The sequence below is a fragment of the Canis lupus genome, chromosome X (genome assembly GCF_003254725.2).
Source record: "Canis lupus dingo isolate Sandy chromosome X, ASM325472v2, whole genome shotgun sequence".
Lineage (NCBI taxonomy): Eukaryota > Metazoa > Chordata > Mammalia > Carnivora > Canidae > Canis > Canis lupus.
In genome coordinates, this window is record NC_064281.1 from 6,742,045 (window position 1) to 6,762,755 (window position 20,711).

The 20,711-nt window shown below is 50.6% G+C and overlaps 1 protein-coding gene across 2 annotated transcripts in view; it reads left to right on the plus strand.

Annotated features, from left to right (window-relative positions):
* The window catches only part of WWC3 (WWC family member 3), a 120,403-nt gene extending 99,692 nt beyond the window's left edge, over positions 1-20,711 (plus strand). For both annotated transcript variants that reach the window (XM_025436289.3, XM_025436296.3), the window contains 12 exons: positions 1,675-1,795; positions 2,567-2,641; positions 3,442-3,528; positions 4,574-4,766; positions 5,840-6,004; positions 6,361-6,512; positions 7,015-7,180; positions 10,734-10,898; positions 13,732-13,824; positions 15,543-15,770; positions 16,384-16,511; positions 17,908-20,711. In XM_025436289.3, the coding sequence (XP_025292074.2) occupies positions 1,675-1,795; positions 2,567-2,641; positions 3,442-3,528; positions 4,574-4,766; positions 5,840-6,004; positions 6,361-6,512; positions 7,015-7,180; positions 10,734-10,898; positions 13,732-13,824; positions 15,543-15,770; positions 16,384-16,511; positions 17,908-17,974 (1,640 nt within the window). In that variant the 3' untranslated portion in view covers positions 17,975-20,711. The remainder of the gene's footprint in view (positions 1-1,674; positions 1,796-2,566; positions 2,642-3,441; positions 3,529-4,573; positions 4,767-5,839; positions 6,005-6,360; positions 6,513-7,014; positions 7,181-10,733; positions 10,899-13,731; positions 13,825-15,542; positions 15,771-16,383; positions 16,512-17,907) is intronic.

The window sequence follows — 20,711 nt, forward strand, 5'->3', positions numbered from 1 at the left end:
GTTCATCATACTCCCTTCCAACAACTGCTTCCAGTTGCTCCGTGAGCGCGGGGACTAAGCCTGGGAGCAGTGAGGATTCATTCCTTCATTTCCTTTTTCTCCTCGTGGACTGCCATTGCAATGAGAGAGACATTCTGTGCGGGTTGTACCGTCGGGTGAACCAGAAGTGCTTAGGGTCACTGCTTGGTGTTATTTCCTTGAGAGAATGCAAGGCTGTGCCCAGGAGCCGTGCTGAGCAGCAGGGCCAGGGCCGGAGATGGGGAGCAGCTTTGTTTGCTAGAGATCCACGCAACGAACAGTTCCACCTGCAGTCCCCAGCTGGGGGAGTTGGGGCCTCCCTTGTGGCAGGAGTGACAAGAAGAGCTGGGCTTTGAGAGTCCCTGCCTCCGGCCACCCTAGACTGGAGCCAGCTTTGGTCCCTGACCCTCAGGGAGATGCCTGTAGCTGCCCAGGCTTGGCATTGCAGACCTTTGGAAGGTCAGCTTTTGTCTACAGTTGAGGTGGTTAAGACCGAAGACCACAGCCCTGTATGCTGTTTAGTGTGTTCGGATTTAACTGTTGTGTGTGAATAATGGTTTAGTTGAGCGAGCTGGTCATCATTGGACTGGACATTTCCCTCAACATAGGTATGCAGAGATGCCCAGGTTTTCACGTTCAGAACTTAGATGGCTAAAGAGAAGTGCAAAGTGGCCAGAGGGACCTGCGCTGTTAACGGGAGGCATGGCGATGTCAGAGTAAGGCTCAGTTCGGGGCTCCGTGTTAAATTTCTGTATTCGAACCAAGCCTGCCGCTCTGGAAAGCGTTGAGACGCCTGTGCGCACCTTCACGCTTAGCACGGGAGGATTGTATGCCTGCATTTATTGGCTTTGTGGGAAGGAACTTGTGCGGGGAAGAACAGAGACAGTTGATGAAATGCTGAAAGGAAGAATGTTGATGCTTATTTTCAGTTCTTGATCAGAAGGGATACAAGGCAAAAATAAGCTGCCTAGTAACAGTAGCTTGCTAACCCCTGGAAAGCAATTTTGGAAGCCAGTCTGGCCCCAGGGCTGCTGCGGAGGATACCACCATCATAGGAGCGTTTCCAAAGGCTGAGTCTGGGGTCAGCTGGGTCCTCTGACTTGAAAGTCACTGTGTCTTGTTAGGGTTTATTTGGATAATTTAAAAAAATGTTTTTTTCTGATAAAATATATAGTATATGTTTAGTGTATGAAATACAGGAAATTCTAAGCAGCATAAAGAAGGAAATGAAAAATGCCCCATGCCCCACTCGCATACATTTAGGTAACCGGCACTGTCCACATTCGGGGTAACATCTCTTCCCCGTCTTTCCTGTGTGATGGTCTCTTTCAAAGTGTGATACAAATGGGCATCCCCCCTTCATATTCTGTTCTGTGTGCTCATTAAGGAGGTGAAGAGAGATTTGTGACTGTTCAAAGAGCTTTTAAAGAAGTAGCCAGAAGTCTATTTCATCAGTTTTTCAATATTCAAAAAGATTTTGAGTGCAACATATTCAAACATATGCATGCATATATGATGGATGCATATATAATGGCATGTCCCTGAAACACTTAGTAACTTGTATGTGGCCTAACTTAGAGGTTCATTTCTTAGCATCATGGTCCCCGGCCTCCTGTGCTGTCACCTCCTGACCCCAGGTGTGTCTCTTGTTTGTAGCAGTGACCCTTCGAGAAGATAGCGCCAAGAGGTTGGAGAGGAGAGCACGGCGAGTGTCTGCATGCCTGTCGGATTATTCGCTCGCGAGCGATAGCGGGGTATTTGAGCCTCCAACTAAAAGGTTAGATCTTACCCCTAAGCCCACTTTCCACAGTGTTACTGTTAAGCGCAAAACGTATGCATCCTGGGACTTCTGCATGTTGAAGGTTTGTGTGTGTCACCAAGGCTAGAATCTTTTCCCGACTTCTCTCAACTCTGGTAGGTCAGACCTCAGCAACCCACGAAGAAAAGTCCTCTGGCTTCTGTGTGACGTCTGGAGGTTGGCCCTCCTCCTGTGGTTCGAGGATGACTTCCTCCAGGCAGGCCCTGGGCAGTTGAAGGCCTAAGCCCATGAGAGCTGGGGAAGGAGAGCCGGTGTACAAGAGAGACCTGCCTTTTTAGAAAGGGCATTCATTAGAAATGAGGTTCTCCCTCCTTCTCTTCTTTCCTAAGCTAGAGGAATCCGTTTGTAACAATAAAACGCTTTTGGGATTCTGGACTTTATCTTGATTTGATATGTTTGATGTCATTGTTTCCTTCCAGGTGTCTGTCAGACATTTCACTTAGCACAGATGGTTTAAAAGTTAGTTTGGAACCTTGCCCTGAATAGCACATGTGATTTTGAAAAGTATCCCAAGTTATTTTCTCAAAAACAAGAGCACTTTGTAGGCAGGTGCCCACTGAGGTATGACGGGCCTGCTTTGTCCTTTTAGTCACATAAACTATTTATTTGTGTCACAACTTAAGAAAGCCCTTCTCGGTAAGAAGCGCCCCTAACACGAGAGAGCTTCTGCTAAAGCTGCAGTGACCGGTTCCCTGTGGAATAACCCCGGTGGCTTTCTGGTTTGTTCAGGAGTGAAGATACTGAAGAGTCTACACACGGAGACATTTGTGGTAATGAAGGGCCCCAGATCCACGTTGGATTTTTGTGAGTATAAGAGAGCCCTACCCTGTTGTTACTAGAGATGACCTCTAGATTGGGCCCACCCAGTGACTCACACTTCCAGGCTGGGAGAGATGCAGGGACCCCTGTGGTCTGGGTGCTGCTCTGGGCCTGGACACCCCCAGACCACTTCAGGGTCTCCTGTGAGGGGACACAGGTGGCAGGAAGGAGAGATGAGGATGAGCAGCTCCACTGCTGTCCTCCAACACTGAGCATCACAGCTCCCTAGGAGCTGTGACGTCATGGAGGTGGGGGGCACAGAAAGCCCTGGGCAGTTACCACACATTCCACCTGGAGTCGCCTGTGTCCGCCACTGCACAGAGCAGGAGGCTGGTCCCCTCCTGCCCAGAGTGAGGAACCAGGTGGGCTGCCACACAAAGCTTTTTGGGTTCTGATCATAGTTTCGGTGAAAAGCAGTAATCAGTAGTGTCCAGACTGGCACGGCAGGATGCTTGTGTCCCCACGACTTTGTTTTGCTCACTTATCACTCCAGTCGAGGTGGCACCATTGCCATCTGGGACTGGCTCCTCCTTCGCTTTGGGGGCTGACCTATGCGCTGGAGGATGTCGAGCAGCATCCCTGGCTGCCGCTCAGTAGGCGCCAGTAACACCTGGCCTCCCGCCTGCACCCAGTCCCGACATCAGAAGTGCCTCCAGATGTGCGCGTGTCTGGGGGGAGGGTGCACAGGCACCCCCAGTGGAGGGCCACCGCTGGGGGTCGGCGGCGAGGAGCCTTCCGCCCTGGGGCACGTGCAGCGTGTGGACCGCCTCCTCCTCCTTCTCTAGGCTCGACAGTGCCAGCGAATGTCTTCTCGTGAACGTGCTCCAGCTGAAGAACTTTGCGGGGCTGGTCCTGAAGGAAGACTGCAAAGTGTAAGCTCGCTTGCCGGCAGCGTTTCCCTTCGGGGCCCCGGGGGGCACCCCCAGCCCACGACGGCAGCTCCTGGGCCGCCTGCCCGGCAGCTCGGGGACAGAAAAGATGGTTTTGGAACCCGACTTCCAAAGTTTATTCGTAATAAAATACCAGGGAATGTCTGAAATAGAAAGGATTATTACACGTTTTAAGAGAGAGCAGTTATTATTTGAGGCAGACGAAGTTCACACACCCGGGCTGCGTAGGTGCCGCAGCCACGCTGAGCAGCAGCGCTCGGTTTAGACCCTGGGCCGTGGCGCCGGCTCTGCTCCTGCGCACCGGAGGGAAGGGCTCCCGGTGGGACCGGGCCGTGGTTGGAGTGAAGGAGGAGCACGTGTCAGTGCCCTGGGAGGCGCGACCCCCGCGAGCCCCGCAGCCCGGACGGCTGCCCGGGGGGTCCCGCTGAGCGGGCGGCGGAGCGCCCGGCGACGGGCCCTTCAAGGCCAAGGGTGCTCCCCTTGGCGAGTCTTGGCGAACTCGGCTTCTAAAGCCCTGGGAGCAACCCGCTCGTGAGTGGCTGAGGGCTCCGCCGGGGACTTTGCTCCCCCCGATGGTGTACTTTGCAGCATTCACCGGTGTTTGAGCTTCTCGTTGGTCTTGGGGGGCCGAGGGTGGATGGGGCAGGCACCCCAGGCTGGTGCGCACAGTCTTGGAGGTGAGGCAGGCGGAGCTTGAAGAGGGAGCCAAAGGCCGTGGGGAGGTCAGTGCAGGTGGCTCCCCGACAGGCTGCTGGAAGCGGGCCCTCTGTTTGAGTCCTTCCGAAGTCCTAACGACTGACTTTTAAGCCTCTCTCTGTGAGTGCTCCCACCCCCCAGTCTCCAGGGGCATGTAAATTGTTTGGGCTTCCTCTTAGTTGAGAAAAGGACCTTTCTTTGGAATAAAAGACTTTAAAATTCTGCCCACGGACGTCCGAACAGGGAAACCCACGTGTGTGTATGCGTGTGTGTGGTTCGTGTGTGTCATCGTGTCACCTCTCTGTCTTTTCCCCCTTCTTTCTGGTTCCAGTCACATCCGCGTTTATTTGCCGCCCATCGACTCTGGCACACCGAACACTTACTGCTCTAAGGCTCTGGAATTCCAGGCTCCCCTGGTGTTTAATGAAATGTTCCGAATCCCTGTGCATTCGAGCATGTTGACGTTGAAGTCGCTTCAGTTATATGTATGTTCCGTGAATCAGCAGCTGCAAGAAGAACTGCTGGTATGTCCCCCACCTACCCCCCCATTTCCTGTCCCTCCTTCCTTTCTTTGTGTTCCCCTCAGTCTTTGTCTCTCCCACCCCTTCTGGTCTTTCTTTGTTTTTCATTCTTGTCACTCCATCTTTTGTCCTTCTTTCATTCTTTGTTTTTGCCTTGTCTTTCTGCCTGTCTCTTCTCTCTCTCCCTCCCTTCCTTCTTTCCCCTCCTCCCTCCCTCTTCTCCCTTCTTCCCCCCTTCCTCCCTTCCTTTTTCCTATGATAGGCTGCTTAGAAATTGTCATCATGTTAGGTGATCTTTGTAGCAGGGAATACAGAAGAGGATTTGTCTTGCCAGGCATGTTATACTTTAAATATATTATCTCGACTAATACTTGTAAGACTTCTATATCTCCCCCATTTTCAGGTGAGGGAACTAAGTAGGATTGAGAAATTGGGCAAATAAAAATGTAAGGTAGTCAATTAAATGTGAATTTCAAAAAAAATCTATGGATTCTTTTTAAATATAAGTATCAATAAATAATAATATATGTCCCATGCAATATTTGGGACATACTTATACTTCCATTCACTGGCTGCTCTGTATTTTATCTGGTACCCCTAGAACTAAGAGCATGAGCAGCTTGTGTTCAGTGCGCCCACCCATGCACTGTCCGGGGCCATGACTTGGCAGCCAGAATAGTCTTTTTGCACAGTTGGAGTTTTGTCCCTTGGTCTCCCCCCTCAGCAGCAGAATTCGATTGTGGAGTTCAGCAAGCCCTAGAAATCTCAGAGCGAATCTGCAGCTTGTCACTTGGCAGACCCGAGCCTGCCCCCCTCCCACAGGTTGTCCATCTCTGCCCCTGTGCCCCTCCTGGCACTTTCCTGCTGGGCTGAACCAGCAGTCGCAGAGCTTCCCTCAGTAAGATCCTCTGCTACCACTTTCACTTTACTGCGGTCCTTTGAATAGCAGTGGCACATTCTCCCTGTCTGGTTAAGATTGGAGGGTGACCTGGTGTTCGACAAAGTTCCTGTTGGTCATTAAGGTGGAATCATTCAGTGCCTGTTCTGCTTTTTTTTTTTTTTTAACACTCGTGCAGGGCATTGCTCAGATCAACTTGGCCGACTATGATGGGTCCAGCGAAATGCAGCTGCGTTGGTACACGGTGCAGGTGTTCGGCAGCTGCGGGCCGCCCAGAGCGAGGGAGAGTGAGCGGGAGGGGGGTGCCGCCGGGGACCCTGCACAGGCCACCGCCGGGAAGACGGTACGTGCACAGCGCCACTGCCCTCCTGACACCGACGCCCGCTGTCACTGGGGCTTCAGCTGTCCCGAGCGCCTCTGCACACTTGGTGTTGGGTACAGCGGTGCCCAAGAGGCAGGTTTCAAGGGAAGGCAAGGAAGTGGGAGGTTTTGAGGTATGTGGGCATCACAACAATGGTTTTAATGCAGACGAGCTAGTGATCGGCAGTGACACATTGATGGTTTTAAAATTTGAACCCCTGGAGCTGCACAAAGTGGCCAGGCTATGTCCTGCTGGTACGCAGTGTGTGCGCTTCTTGCCACTGGAGAGCAGTGGCGGGTGGCCAGACCCAGCTCAGGAGCACCCCTGTCCCCCCGCAGGATGCGGTGACAGCGCTGCTGGCCAGAACCACAGCCCAGCTGCAGGCCGTGGAGCGTGAGCTGGCCGAGGAGCGGGTGAAGCTGGAGTACACAGAGGACGAGATCCTGGAGATGGAGCGGAAGGAGGAGCTGGCCGAGGCCGTGTCTGAGAGGTAGGGCGAGGCCCTTCTGCACATCGGGGACACAGAGCGCACTTTCTGGGGCCGTCGCAGCCCAGTGCTGGGCAGCTGGAGTCCTGGCGGAAGACTTCAGTGCAAGTGGCTTTTCTCGCCCACACCTCTGTGGAACATGCTGGGCACACTCGAGGCCACCCAGAAGGCAGGATGCTCACGGAGAGTGTGTTTTATTATCGTGACACCAGAGTTCTGGCAAGGGGTTTTTACCAAAGTCAGCAGGGGTTACACAGAACATTCATGTACAGGATGAGGAGTGAAAGGAACCGTCCACAAAAGGAAAAACAGAAATGAAATCCTGGAGAGCTGTTAGCACCTGTTCCACTCCACACTAGTAAGATTCACTTAAGAAATCCTGATAAGGAACAGAAGACAGGGTGGGCAGGGGAAGCTGGGGAGGAAATGTTGGGGAAGAAGAGGTGAAGGGCCAGAAGACCACCTTGACACACATGTTGTGGGCTTCGGCAATGTCTGCCCGTAGGAGTTGGCAAGCCGACTCGGTCGACAGTGGCTGCAGCAGCTGTGCCCAGACCAGCCCCCCACACCCAGAGCCCTGCTGCGTCGGCGTTGACCCCCTCCATGGACATGCGTTTGCTGGCCAGGCAGATCCTTACAGCCTCGAGAAACTTCAGCCTCCACCTCTTAAGGTAAGTGGAACGGTCAGGGGACTTACGGGGGCCCCCAACGTTCTGCTGCACGACAATGGGCACTGCCCTGGAGGGGGGGCGTGTGTGCCCATATCCCCTACGCGAACCACACGGGGATTGGTGGGGACACGGATGAGAAAAAACTGAAGCTGACAGGCTCAAGTGCAGGAGTAGGACAGTGTGGCTTAGTGCAGACACTCCCCGCGACCATGGCCGTGGGCAAGGTGCAGTGCACGACAGATGGTGCTGTGGGGCCGGGGGCCATCGCCTCGACGGTATTTCATGGAGAGCCCAGGGAAAGAAGTGAAGAAACCACTTAAAATGGGCACAGCAGGTGCCATAGAAATGTCTGTCAACTCTCAACGGAACAGAAAGGATAGCTGCAGCTTGAAGGTGTAGACGTATCCTCCATGTCGTGCGGTGATGACCCACTCCTGTCTGTAGGGCCCCGTACAGCTCAGGATGGTTCACTTGTCATCACCCGGACACTTGTAATCTCTTTTCTCCCTTTGTGACGGTGAGTACTATGAAGTGCCCCTTTGCTCCCTTCCATTCACCTGATCTTAGCTGTGCTCATAGCCGTACCCTTGGTGAGGAAATCAGTCACGTTTGCCATGACACGTGCCTAAGGAAGCCCGTGAGGTCTGGAGACACTGAATCAATGCTCTATGGAACCTTTTGTCCCAAAATTGCTCAACTCTTTGAAACGTGCACTCACCATGGTCCCTGCTGTCCCCCCACAGCACGGGTCCTGAGAGAGGTGGCATCAGCTGCCCATGCTGCACACATGCAGCCCCTCTAGGGGAGCTGTTCTGTGGACCAGGCCACCAGTGTCTGCTGTTGGCCAGCATTTTAAGACCTTTAAAAGCGTGGGCTCAAATGGGGGAGGGAACTGTGGGAGGCTAGATCGATGTGTGGTCGTCATCCCCACCCCCTGATTTTAATTTCAAAACACTTCTAATCTACAGACAAGTTGCTAGACTAATAGAACAATTACCCACATGCCCTTCACCTGAGTTCCCCAGCTGTTCATTCTTGGCCATGTTTGCATTCTCTCTCTGCATGGGCGGGGGTGAGGGGGGGGTGGAGGGGTGCTAGGCATTGCAGATGCAACAGTGATGAAAGCGAATGGGAAATCTGGCCGTCCAGGGGGAGGCAGGTCACAGCGTCGCTCAGGAAAGTTCAGGAGTGCCTGAGAAGAGGGGCTGCTGGAGGATCAGGTGGTAGGGAAGTGGGGTTTGCGTTTTTAGAAAGATTTATTATTTTAGATGGGGTTTACATCTAGAGAGATAGATTTGCCCTTATATTTTAGAAAGATCGGGATTGTAAACTGGTGCAACCTCCATGGATAACAGTAAGGAGGTTCCTCAAACACTTAAAGATAGAACTGCCATATGATCCAGCAGTCCCACTTCTGGATCTAGGTCCAAAAGAATTGACATCAGGGTCTCCAAGAGAGATTTGCACACCCATGTTCACAGCAGCACTATTCATGATCACCTAGAGGTAGAAGCAACCCAAGTGTCCCATCGTCAGATGAATGGATAAGGAAACTGCGGTCTATCCATACAATGGAATATCATTGAGCCTTAAAAAAGGAAATTGCCTTACATACTACAGCATAGACAAACCTTAATGACATTGTGCTAAGTGAAATCAGCCAGCCACAGAAGAGCGAATACTGGATGATTCCACTACGGGAGGTCGCTAGAGTATCCAAATTCATATGGACAGGAAGTACAGAGGTGGTCACCAGGGGCTAGGGGGCGGGAGGATGGGGAGTTGTGTAATGTGGACAGAGTCAGTTTGGGAAGATGATAAAAGTTCTAGAGCTCTGTTTCACAACAACGTGAATATATTTAACACTACTGAACTCTACACTGAAAAAATGGTTAATGTAAGTTTTTTTTTTTAATTTTATTTATTTATGATAGTCACACACAGAGAGAGAGAGAGGCAGAGACACAGGCAGAGGGAGAAGCAGGCTCCATGCACCGGGAGCCTGACGTGGGATTCGATCCCGGGTCTCCAGGATCGCGCCCTGGGCCAAAGGCAGGCGCCAAGCCGCTGCGCCACCCAGGGATCCCCCTTTTTTTTTTTTTTACAACAAAAAAGAACAAAAGGTCATGGAAGCCTCACCGAGAAGGCAGTTTTTGAGCAGAGGCCTTAAGGCAGGAGTGTCAGGAGCCATATGCGGGGCTGGGGAAGAACATTTTGGTACAGGGAGCTGCAAGTGCAGGCCCCCAGGTGGGGTTGTGGGGGCTGATGAGAGAACAGCAGTGGGACCAGCATAGGGCAAGGGGTTTGTCAGAGCCAAGGACAGAGGGAAGAGAAAGGACCAGATCATATAGGGCTCACTCCAGACTCTCCCTTTTCTCTGAGAGGATTGAGAAAGTGGTGGGTGGTCTTGAGGTCTGGTTGACATGATCTGACTTAAAGTTTTCATTGATTCCTCCCTCCCTCCCTTAGCATGCAAGTGTTGGTGGGGCGGGGCGGGGGGAGAGAATCCCAAGCAGATTCCGTACTGAGTGCAGAGTCTGACATAGGGCTTGATCTCACAACCCTGAGATCATGACCTGAGCTGAAGTCAAGGGTTGGACTCTTAATCGACTGAGTCACCCAGGTGCCCCATGATTTTTCTTTTTCTCAAAAAATTTTTTGACATGAAATATGCAGAGTGAACAGTTCAGAGGCATTTAGCATATTCACAATGTGGGCAACCACCACTCTATCTAGTTCCAAAACATCTCCATCGCCTCCCAAATAAAGCCTTGTACCTATTGAGACTGTCACTCCCCAACCCCGCTCCCCCAGCCCCTGGCAACCAGCCATCTGCTTTCTGCCTAGGGGGTTGCCCATTCTGGAAACTTCACTCTGTTTCACGGCTGAGTAGTATTCCCTTGATTGGCCTGCTGCCCTTTGTATCCATCCATCCATCCGTCTGTCCGTCCATGCATGGACATTTGGGCTGCTTTTACCATTTGGGCTACGTGAATAATATGTTGTGAATGTTTGCATGGAAGTATTTGTTTGAATACCTGTTTTCATTGTTCTGGAGTGAATGTCTAGGAATGGGATTGCTCGGTCTAACTTCAGCTTTACCAGGATCTTCCTGGTTGCTGAGTTGAGAGATTAAAGGGGGGAAGGAGGTGTGGAATCGGGGAGACCGGTCAGAAGCCTACTGTACCAATTGGGCATGAGATGATGGTCACCCAAATGGAAGGTTGGTGACAAGTAGTCAAAACATGCTTCTTCATAAACCCGGAACCAGTAGGATTTGATCTCGAACTGGATATGGTATCTATGAAAGAGAGTAGAATCCAGGGTGACGTGAAGGTTTTTTTTTTTTTTTTTTAGCATGAACAACTGGGAAGTAAGAGATTCTTATAGGAGGAGATGCATGTGTGTTGGGAGGAGGAGTATCAAAACTTGTTTTGGACATAAGGGTGAATCCCAGCTAGAACTCCAAGGGAGAAGAAGGTTAGGATGGCTCATGTGAAGCTTATTGCTCATATTCTAGAACAAACAATGGTAATAATGAACTACTCTCTAGGTTGATAAAGAAACCAACACTGAAGATGTCTTTCCAGAAGAAGTAGCGAGTCTTCCGAAGGAGAGGCCCAGCCGCAGGGCCCGCGGGTCACCTTTCGTCCGGAGTAGCACGATTGTCCGTTCACAGACCTTCTCTCCTGGAGCACGAAGCCAGTATGTTTGCAGAGTAAGTTGAAATTCCTTTGCCACTTGTCTGGAGCATTTTCTTTTTTTTCCTCCCCCCCTTTGTCCTGTTTTATTTTTACTGTTCACGCTAGAAGACCTTTGTGTTCTCACAAGTAGTGATAATGAGCACCACACGTGTGGATATGCAGTCAGGTTTGTGGCTCCGACTCCTCCGCACCCACGCATATCTAACTCTGGATGTCTTCAAGATTCTAATACATCTCTCCCTAGATTTTTCAGTGTGTATGTGCCCCAACTCATGGTCGGCAAGCAGGGCGGGTCGTTTCCACATCAGTCTGAGGGCTAACAAATTGGAACAGGGAGTATCTATCCTCAGTTGAGTTGAGATTGGGAAGTCAGCCCACTGAGTGGTTGGAAGTCTCAGTGTAGCTGTAGCAGGGTCCCAGGGCGATGGCAGCCTTGAAGGCTCGGGGCACTGAGGCAGGGTTCTGACTGCCCCCCCCCCCCACATAAATTATCACCCCGAGGGTGAAGGCAGGAGACACCGGTGGTTCTCAGCCTTGGCCGCACTGCACAATGGAGTCAAGTCAGCACGGTGTGGGGTGGAGGGCTGAGGGCTTCACAAAATGGCTGGTGCCCGGGTTCCACCCCCGAGATTCGTCATTGGTCATGGTGGAGCCTGGACATCAGAGCATATGGAAGCATCCAGATGATTCTGATGTTGAGAACCCCGAGAGAGGTAGAGAGGGAGACCCAATCCTCTGGGTCCTTGAGGGTAGGACAGCATGTCGGAGGTTGGCTGGCTGTGGTGGTGTGACAGGGACAACACAGATTAGGAAGGAGAAGGGAATTTGGAGGATGAATGGTCACGGCACAGTGGCCTGATGGGGCTGTTTGGATGGAGGAGACCTTTGACCCTTCCCACCTCTGAACTGGGCTTATTGAAGTAAAGCACCTTCTGCTGAAGGGGATGACCAAAGAGCTGGCTCTGCTTGGGCAAAGCTGAAGTTCAGTCATTGGAGAGAGAGAAACAGCGTGAGACTTGTGCAGGAGACATTGGGAGAATGGTTCAGGGGTCCCCGAGCCCATGCTCAGGTTCAGTGACTTGCTAGGACTCATGGAACTCAGCAAAGCCACTATATTCACAGTTGTGGTTTATTACAGTGAAAGGACACAGACCAGGGTCAGCAGAGGGAAGAGGCATGCAGGGCAGCATTCAGGAGAGACCTGGCACAAGTTCTCTCCCTGTGGAGTTGTGCAGATGGCTCTTCTCTTGTCACTTGTCACTGCTGGGAGAGGCTGCGTGCACGGAGGGTTGCCAACCGGGTGTTCTTTGGGAGGTTGGTCGCAGTGGCAGAGCTGATTGCCTGCGTGGCTGACCTTAGTCTCCAGCCCCTCCAGAAGTCAAGCTGACGGCCTAAGGCCCCCACTAGGAATCACATTGTTAGCAGAGAATGTGCCGCCTGGCGCAAGGTCCCCAGGTAAACAGAGACACTTAGGCAGGACATTCCAGGGGTTTACAGGGCACTTCCTAGCAGCTGGGCAAGGACCAAACCTTCTTTGGAGCAGAGCTAACCCTTCACCCTACAGAGGGCAGGGGGGGTGGGGGCAGTGAACAGCAGGATGCTGGGGCCCGGTGGCCCAAGCTGCCCCTGTGCCACTTGCAACACCTGCTGCGCTTCTTCCCACAGAAGCAAGATGTCCAGTTGTAGCTACCCTGGGTCACACGGGGTCAGGCTCGGCCACTCTGCCCCATCAGGCTGCAGCCCCATGGGGGCTTATGCTTAACCAGACGCTTAGAGGTACTAGATCGAAGGCGTCCCTCACGGCCCTTCCTTAGGCTGTGGCCAAACCACCGCAGAGTGGGCTCAGGTCTGCTCGGTGAGAAGGGTGTGGTGAAGGAGGAAATCCTTTCCTTCCCCAAAGAAAGGTTTCCAGCTCCTGTGCCGTGTTCTGTGCCCTGCATAAGAGCACGCGTTTACAGATGATGCTTTTAGAGGCTTCTTTGTTCTTATCTGTCTGTAACGATCGAGTGGGGGACATACACACTGCCGTGCCACGGCATTTCCTGGGCATTTGGGGTTAACTGGCATGGAAAAGGAGGCCACGAAGGCAAGGAAGGACTTCGGCTTTCACACAGATCAACTTTGATCCTGAAGCAAGAACCCGCCACGAAATGTCTCTGCTCCCATAAAGAAGGTGCTGCTACTTTTTTTTTTTTTAAGATTTTATTTATTTATTCATGAGAGATACAGAGAGAGAGAGAGAGAGAGGCAGAGACCAGGCAGAGGGAGAAGCAGGCTCCATGCAGGGAGCCTGGCGTATTTTTCATTTTAAAAGCAGACCCTTTCTCTTGACTGGCAGAGGGGATGTAAGTGGTGTTGTCTCGTCCTACTACCAGGAACGAGTCTCTTTTTGGAAAGCCATTTTTTTCTCAGGTCTTGGCAAAGCCAGAAATAGAGCAAATGACAATGAGCGAGAGCAGGCAAGAGGCGCTGAGGTCAGTGCTGGCTTTGTGAGAGCTGCACGCGACGATTCCCAGTCGGTGTTAGTAGGGCGGGAATTTGTTGACTCTGTCCCCCTGGAAACTTCACACGGTTTGGGTGGTGTGTAACATGGAGGAGGGTGGGGGGTTGGTTTGCTTATTTGATTTGTTCTTATTGGTCTTTAATTTTACTTGACACTTGCGTCAGTTTTGTCTTCACAGAGACCAGAAGGCTTGGTAAAAGTACCAGCCATCATCAGTGGGTTCGGGTACCCGTGAAGGAAAATGAAATAATGCAGTTCAGATACATGGAGAGAATGAATATTGAATTTTTGAGAAAGTGTTTCTGAACATTATTATTATTATTATTATTTTTTTTTTGGCACAGCTTTATCGTAGTGACAGCGACAGTTCAACGCTGCCCCGGAAATCCCCCTTTGTCCGAAACACCTTGGAAAGACGGACCCTTCGCTATAAGCAGGTACGTGCCATGTCAACTAATGTGGAGTCTACTCACCCCGGGAGTCATTTTTACAGAACTTAAAAGGCAATATTTTAGGTAACAGTAATTAAAAGTAACATTTTTTTTTATAAAAAGGTAATGTATTTCCTTTTTAACTTAAGTATAAGTTTTAGGAGCCTATATGATATCAGAATATTACCAATATTTCTTAATTTCCTGGGATAACATCATGATCTAAAATAATTCATGATCTTCACGTTTTTAAATATGGTAATATAGAATCAACCAATCTGTACGAAAGATTCTTTTTTCTTTTTTGACAAGAGAGTGTGTATAGTTGAGAAAATCTGCCTTTTTTGGCATCAAGCATTCTACATAGGCCTGTTCTGCTTTAATTTACTTTACCCACCATGTTTTTTTCTCCATATCACATCAGTTTACAGAGTTTGTTGCTTTCTGTTCTAAGCGGGTAGTTCCTTGTCTTTTTCAGGATAAGACTGTATTAAAGAAATAATAATAAAACCCAGATTTCCTTGCGGTGGCTGTACATAGAGCAGCTGCCAACTGGGAACAAGAAGAAAAGACCCAATTCAGCTATAAAAGTGTTTCTCAGCAGCCACGCTGTTGACATTTCGCACTGGGGCCCGGTCCTGGGGACTGGCCTGGGTGCTGGAGGGCACAGAGCTGCATCCCTAGTTGCCAGTAGGCGGCCTCCCACCCCCACCCCAACTTGTGACAACCTGAAATGTCTCCAGACACTGTCCAGTGGCCCCTGGAGGGCCAAGTCATCCCTGGTTGAGAACCACTGAGCTCTACCATGAATTGAGTAATTTTAAATGAACTTGTGTTTATGAAATCTTGTCCTATATTTGCATTCACATTCCATATGTGTGCAGAATAGTGTTATGTGCGTGTAAGAAGCCTGCAGTTATTCAGCCCACCAAACGGCGCTGCTGGGTGTTACAGTAATTGCCGTTCCTACGGGCGTTTCCCATCCAATGGGAAGTACTGTTCTCAGCGCCACACACAAAAATTCTCCTCTCATCTTAGGACTTCTCTCGAACGTGGCAGGTTTGCTTATTTGAGGCTTATATGGGGAGGAAAGGTTTTGACAGCTTGCGTGTGTGGGTGTATAATCTTTTAAACAAAAAGCATTCCTATGGTTTATGACATGCTTTTCCCCCTTTATACGATGGATCATTTAAGATTTTCCAATATATTTTTTTCTGCTTTTTACAGTGGCTGTGTTTTATGCTGGCCTTGTAACTGACTTAATCCATTTTGTCTTGTTATATGTTTAGGTTTTCTGTGTCATAAACTTTAACTGGATCACTTTTGCATGTCATGAGTTGTGCCTTTCAAAAGCAGGTCAAAGTGAAATTTCAGAACCAAAGAAGTGCACGTTTTGTGCCTTGACATGTACTGTCAAGTAGGCCTTCAGGAAGGTGATGCCCATTTTTGACCCCACCAGCTCCATATGAGAGGGTCTGTTTCTCCATGCTTTTGCAGATGCGTAGGTCACCATTAAAGCAGACAACTTGGTGTTGAGCTGGAGATTCAAATTAATCTGGCCCCAGTCAGTGTTCCTGTCGGCCGTGCACAGAGAACCACCCCTCGGGGAGCTCTGATCCCCGGTCCCCTTTCTCGGTGGACGAGCAGGGCTGGGGGTCTGGGCCGCTGGCCGCGTGGTGCCCAGTAACAGCTTAGCACGCGCTCACAGCCGCCGTGTCCCGCAGCCCTGCAGGTCGTCCCTGGCCGAGCTCATGGCCCGCACCTCCCTGGACCTGGAGCTGGACCTCCAGGCCTCGAGGACGCGGCAGAGGCAGCTGAACGAGGAGATCTGCGCCCTGCGGGAGCTGAGGCAGCGGTTGGAAGACGCGCAGCTCCGAGGCCAGACCGACCTCCCGCACTGGGTGCTGCGGGACGAGCGGTTCCGGAGCCTGCTGAAGGAGGCAGAGAGGCAGGTGAGAGGCCGTGGCCCTGCGCCCAGGGGCCCGCCTGGCCCTGACGAGGACGCTGCACGTCGGCGCCGCACGGGCCGGGCTGCAGGAGCTGGCTGTCTCCCTCCGTGGGCCCCGCGGCTGGTGCTCCTGGGCGCACGGACACCTGCCTTCTGCGGCTGCCTCAGGTGGCAATGGGGTGGGGAGGAGGGTGCTGCCGGCGGGCATCACCACTCTCCTCTTCGTGGTGGAATATTCTGGGCCTGCCGTCTGCAAGGCATGATCCCAAGGATCCCAGTAGCTCCTGGGAGGATTCCCTGTGGTGGGGCTGTGTGAGGACGAGGCAGGCCTTTCTCCCCTCCAGGACCCCAGAGCTGGGAGTGGCTTTCCTCATTCTTCCTTAAAACCAGAAGTAAAAGGGGCACCTGTGTGGCTCAGTGGTTGAACGTCTGCCTTTGGCTCGGGTCATGATCCTGGGATTGAGTCCCGCCCATGTCAGGCTCCCTGCAGGGAGCCTGCTTCTCCCTCTGCCTGTGTCTCTGCCTCTTTCTGTGTCTCTCAAATGAATAAATCTTTAAAACAGAAACAAAAAAACTAGAAGTAAAAGGGCCCTGTTCCTCCAATGTTGCCGTTCCAGACAAGACAGACCAAACTTGACTTCCATCAGGAACAGGCAGCTGAGAAGATGCTGAAGAAGGCCTCCAGAGGGGTGTGCGAGCTGCGTGGACGGAGCCACAAAGAGCCCATCCAAGTGCAGACCTTCAGGTAGAGAAGGCCGTGGGTCCTGCCTCCTTGCTGGCTTTATACTGTCGTACCTTCGTCATCATAAAAAATAGAGAGCATTAAAAAACAACCCACGGGCAGTTAAGGATAAAACCAGAATCCCCACTGCTGTTATTAGTATTTTGATGTTTTCTTTTCCTGATCCTTTTTGGTTAGGCGCTGGGTTTTTTTATGTTGCTTGTCATCATGATGTGGGTTCGAGTTTGCATTTAGCTTTTTTTTTTTTTTAATGAATATATCCTGTGTTGCCACATAATCTGCTCTCTTTTGGCTGTAATGTTTCATCTAAGATATAATTTGCCCATTTTATAAACCTCTTTCCAAATATTTGCTGTTGGGAACACACACAGTGGCTTATGTATATGTACACATGTGGCACCTTTGCCTTTTTACTTTTTATTGAGGCATAATACACATGCAGGGAGGCGTGCATTCTGTCGGTATGAAGTAGTTCGGTGAGTCGTCACAACTCTGTGTGGCCAGACTCAAGCCCTCTGGGCACCCCGTCCCTAATTTCTCACACCAGAATAACGACCGTCTTGAATTTGAATAGTACACGTTAGTTTTCCCTGTTTTTCTTTTTCATATGAGGAGAGTTACAGTTACATCCATATTATTTTGTGTCTGGATTTTTAAAAAATAGGCAAAATTCACATAGCATGAAAGTTACCATTTTAAGTGAGCAGTTCTGTGGAACTTAGCGCAGTTGTGGTGTCGTGCAGCCACCCCCTCCGTCCAGTTCCAAAACCTTCCCTTCACCCCAGAAGGCAGCCCTGTCCCGGTAAAGCGGCCCCTCCCCGCTTCCCCCTCCCACGGCCCCCTGCACCCCCCAGGCTGCTTTCGCTCTCTCTGGCTTTGCCACTTCTGGAGTTCCGTGTAAGTGGACTCATGCACTCTGTGATCTTTTGTGCTTGGCTGCTCTTAGGATAATGAGTTCGAAGTGCATCTGTGTTGTAGCGTGCGTTAGAACCTCATTCCTTTTTATGGCTCAACAATTAGCCTTAATTTTTTTATACCCTGGATTTTCCCACTCCCACCAGAAAGGAACCTAAAACACGGTAACTATCTTCCTTCAACCGTGATTTAGGACTCCTTCATTTGTATAGCTTTTCATTTATTCATTCATTTACTAAAAAGCAAATATTTGCAGAGCACCTACTATAGACCAGGCACTGTTCTAGGCACTGGAGATAAACCCTCGTCCTCGTGGGGTTTCATAACTTCCATTAAAATTTAGAGAATCCATATACAAACCAATGTTGTTAGGAATTTAAGTTCAACTGTTTCTGTAAGAAGAGCTGTCACTGATAAGAGAGCCTCCCACCAGCTTACATTGCATTCATGTCCACTTCTAACCTGTAATTCTTTCCAATCCCAGGGAGAAGATAGCCTTTTTTACAAGACCAAGGATCAACGTACCTCCTCTGCCTGCCGACGATGTCTGATACAGTACTTCGTACACTTGAAGTATTTATCTGCCTGTTTTATTTTCATGAAGTTCTTAGACTAGCTAAATTTGTCCTTAAAATATTTGTGCAAAGCTATTAATATACACACTTTGTAAAAAAACACACATATATCTATACATATATATTTTATAATAGTGACGGCAACAGGGCTTGGTTTTTCCTTGTTGTGAAATTGACATCTCTGAAGACAGGTTATTTTATAAAAGATCAACTATCTTGTTAAGAGTGTACAGTTTTTACGCTGTTTTATTTGACTTAAAGGCTGGAAGACAGAAACAAAGTGAGTTCAGGCAAATTCACTGTATTGTAATTTATTTATAGTACTTTTTTTTTTTCCTTGAAGGAAAATACTGACTTTAAGATGTATTTTAAGACTAAAATTTTGTGCTTCAGTATTTGTCATGCAGTAGAATGGAACTTTGGGGCCGGTTTTATTTCTGACACCCAAAATGCAAAAACACCACTAAATTCGTCACTTGTATCAGTTACTTATATGTGTATTTAGCACGTATATCGTACCCTCCGCACTCGTGTTAAGATACGGACTGCGGTGGCTCAGGGCTAGTTCACATGCCGTGCGTGCGGTGCCCGACTGCGCACTGACGGCCTCTCATCCTGTTGTCGTCTTGTGCGCACTCGTGTGCGGGCTGCTGGCCCCTGGCATCCCGGCCTTTAGCCTGCCTGCCCGTGGTGGCTGTCCACACCGCCTGCCTTCGCCAGAGCAGCTCCACCTTTGAGTCTGCTCCATCTGATCGTGACCAACAAGGCAGCGTGGACCTCTTGCGCTACGACTCCGTCTGTCATGAAGGGAAGGGACGAGAACCAGGAGCGCGCATCTTCAGAGTCCGTGGACCCATGGACAGATGTAGCGCTTATGATGTGGACGTGATGGCCTTTGAAGGCGATTTTTCGTGGAAGGAAGCAAGCATGCGTGGGTAACGACAGTTACCCAGTGAGTCACTTACAGGAGAGTATTTGATTTAAATCAAAATCTGTCCCCCCCTCCCCCATATTGGAGTCTACCCAGTATTTCTTTAAAAATCTTAGAAGTAGTTCATGAGGGGGGAAAATTTTTTTAATGCAATAAAACTATACCAATGTCCTTTGAAAATGTCAAATGATCTAAATATTTTGCCGAATGCATATTTATTGTATCTGAAATGTACTCTCCTTTCCGAGGCCTCAGACAAGTAAATGAGATGGGTCGTGTGAACCGTAGAAGAAGCCAGAACTCTCTTCCAGATCTTTCTGCCCCTCCCTGGGAAGTGGCCCCCTTGAATCAGTGTCTCCCCCCCACACACACTTTAATCTGTAATCGCCCCCCTGTATAACCTGCCGACCTCTTTACATTTGTTAAAAATGAATTTTGTAAAAGCATTTCATCGACATGAGACCTACCACGGCCGGTGGAGTGGGCAGGTGCTGCGGGCTGAGGACGTCAGGCTTTCACGGCGCAGCCCTGGCGCTCTACTGCTGCCTCTGGTCGCGCTTCTGTCGTCATTGTCATCCTCGGCGTCCCGCTGATTTCTCTGTGTACATAACCCACAATGGAGGTAGAGACGCGCCCACTGTGAGCCCCTGCCAGAGCCGCCCCACGGCAGACGGCATTGCCAAGCAGGCGATGACAACGGCAGGCCCTCTGTGCCCCCAGCTGCCGAAACTTTGAACTCCAGCGAAGAAGCTATCTGCAGCCAGACCGAGTGTGCAAGGGGCAGAGCGTGTGCGTGTCAGGCGCAGAGCTCGCCGGCTGCGGAGACGGCCGTGGGAGCACAAAGACCTCTTTCCTGGGCTCGGGGCCTTGAGGCCGCTCCCCGCCAGCCTCTCTCAGGCAGCGGCGTGGGGAAGGCCCCCTGTGCCCATGCGGGGGCCCCGGCCCCGGTGCACGCAAGCTTCTGTTTGGAGCGCCCCCACCCCCCCCGCCCCGCAGCTTTTAGTGTTCTGTGTTTCTGTTGCTGGGGTTTTTCATTGTTGTCAGTTGTTTTGTTTTGTTTTGTTTTTATTTTTTTTAACTCTGCCCCACCAGAAACCAATGCAGTCCCTCTTGCGGTGTCATCCAAGGAGCACTTGGATTTGCCACCTCTCTAATTGACATCTCCCGCCTCCCTGCAAGGATCTGCCTTTGCACCCTAGTGGGACCAGAGTGAGCAGGAGAGAAGCCAGCAAGTGGAGGAGGTGGATGGTGATGGGTTCTGTGCCGCTTGCCGGCCGGGCCGACGGGGCCCGCGGACAGGGACAGGCTCGCCGAGCAGGCGGGAGGACAGGAGGCACCCGGCTGGCCTCTCTCTCCTGACCTGGTTTTGCAGCTTCTTTTTGGTGAAGACAGCCCCCCCTCCCCGAGAACACCCCACATGTCAGAAAAGTGAAGTCCCATTGTTTGCAGGGGCGTTTTCATCTTCTGGGTAAATTTGTCCGTAACCACGCTTTGGGATAGGAAAGCTGCCGCGCTTTATCAGCAGCTCTGGTCCAGAGACCGTCCAAATTGAAGTCTGCCCACTCGGATTCTCTAGAAACAGTGCAGCCAGTGAAAGGGAATTTGGTCTTCACGTCTTCTGATCACTAAATTGTCACTGCTGAAATAAATCACCTTCTGTCGAGGGATTAAGTTATAATCAGTATTCATCTCTGTTTTTGTCACTGTTCCCAAATTGTGTCATTTGTATTGTTTGAAAATATTCCTTCTATGAAATTAAACTAACCTGCCTTAAGAACAGAA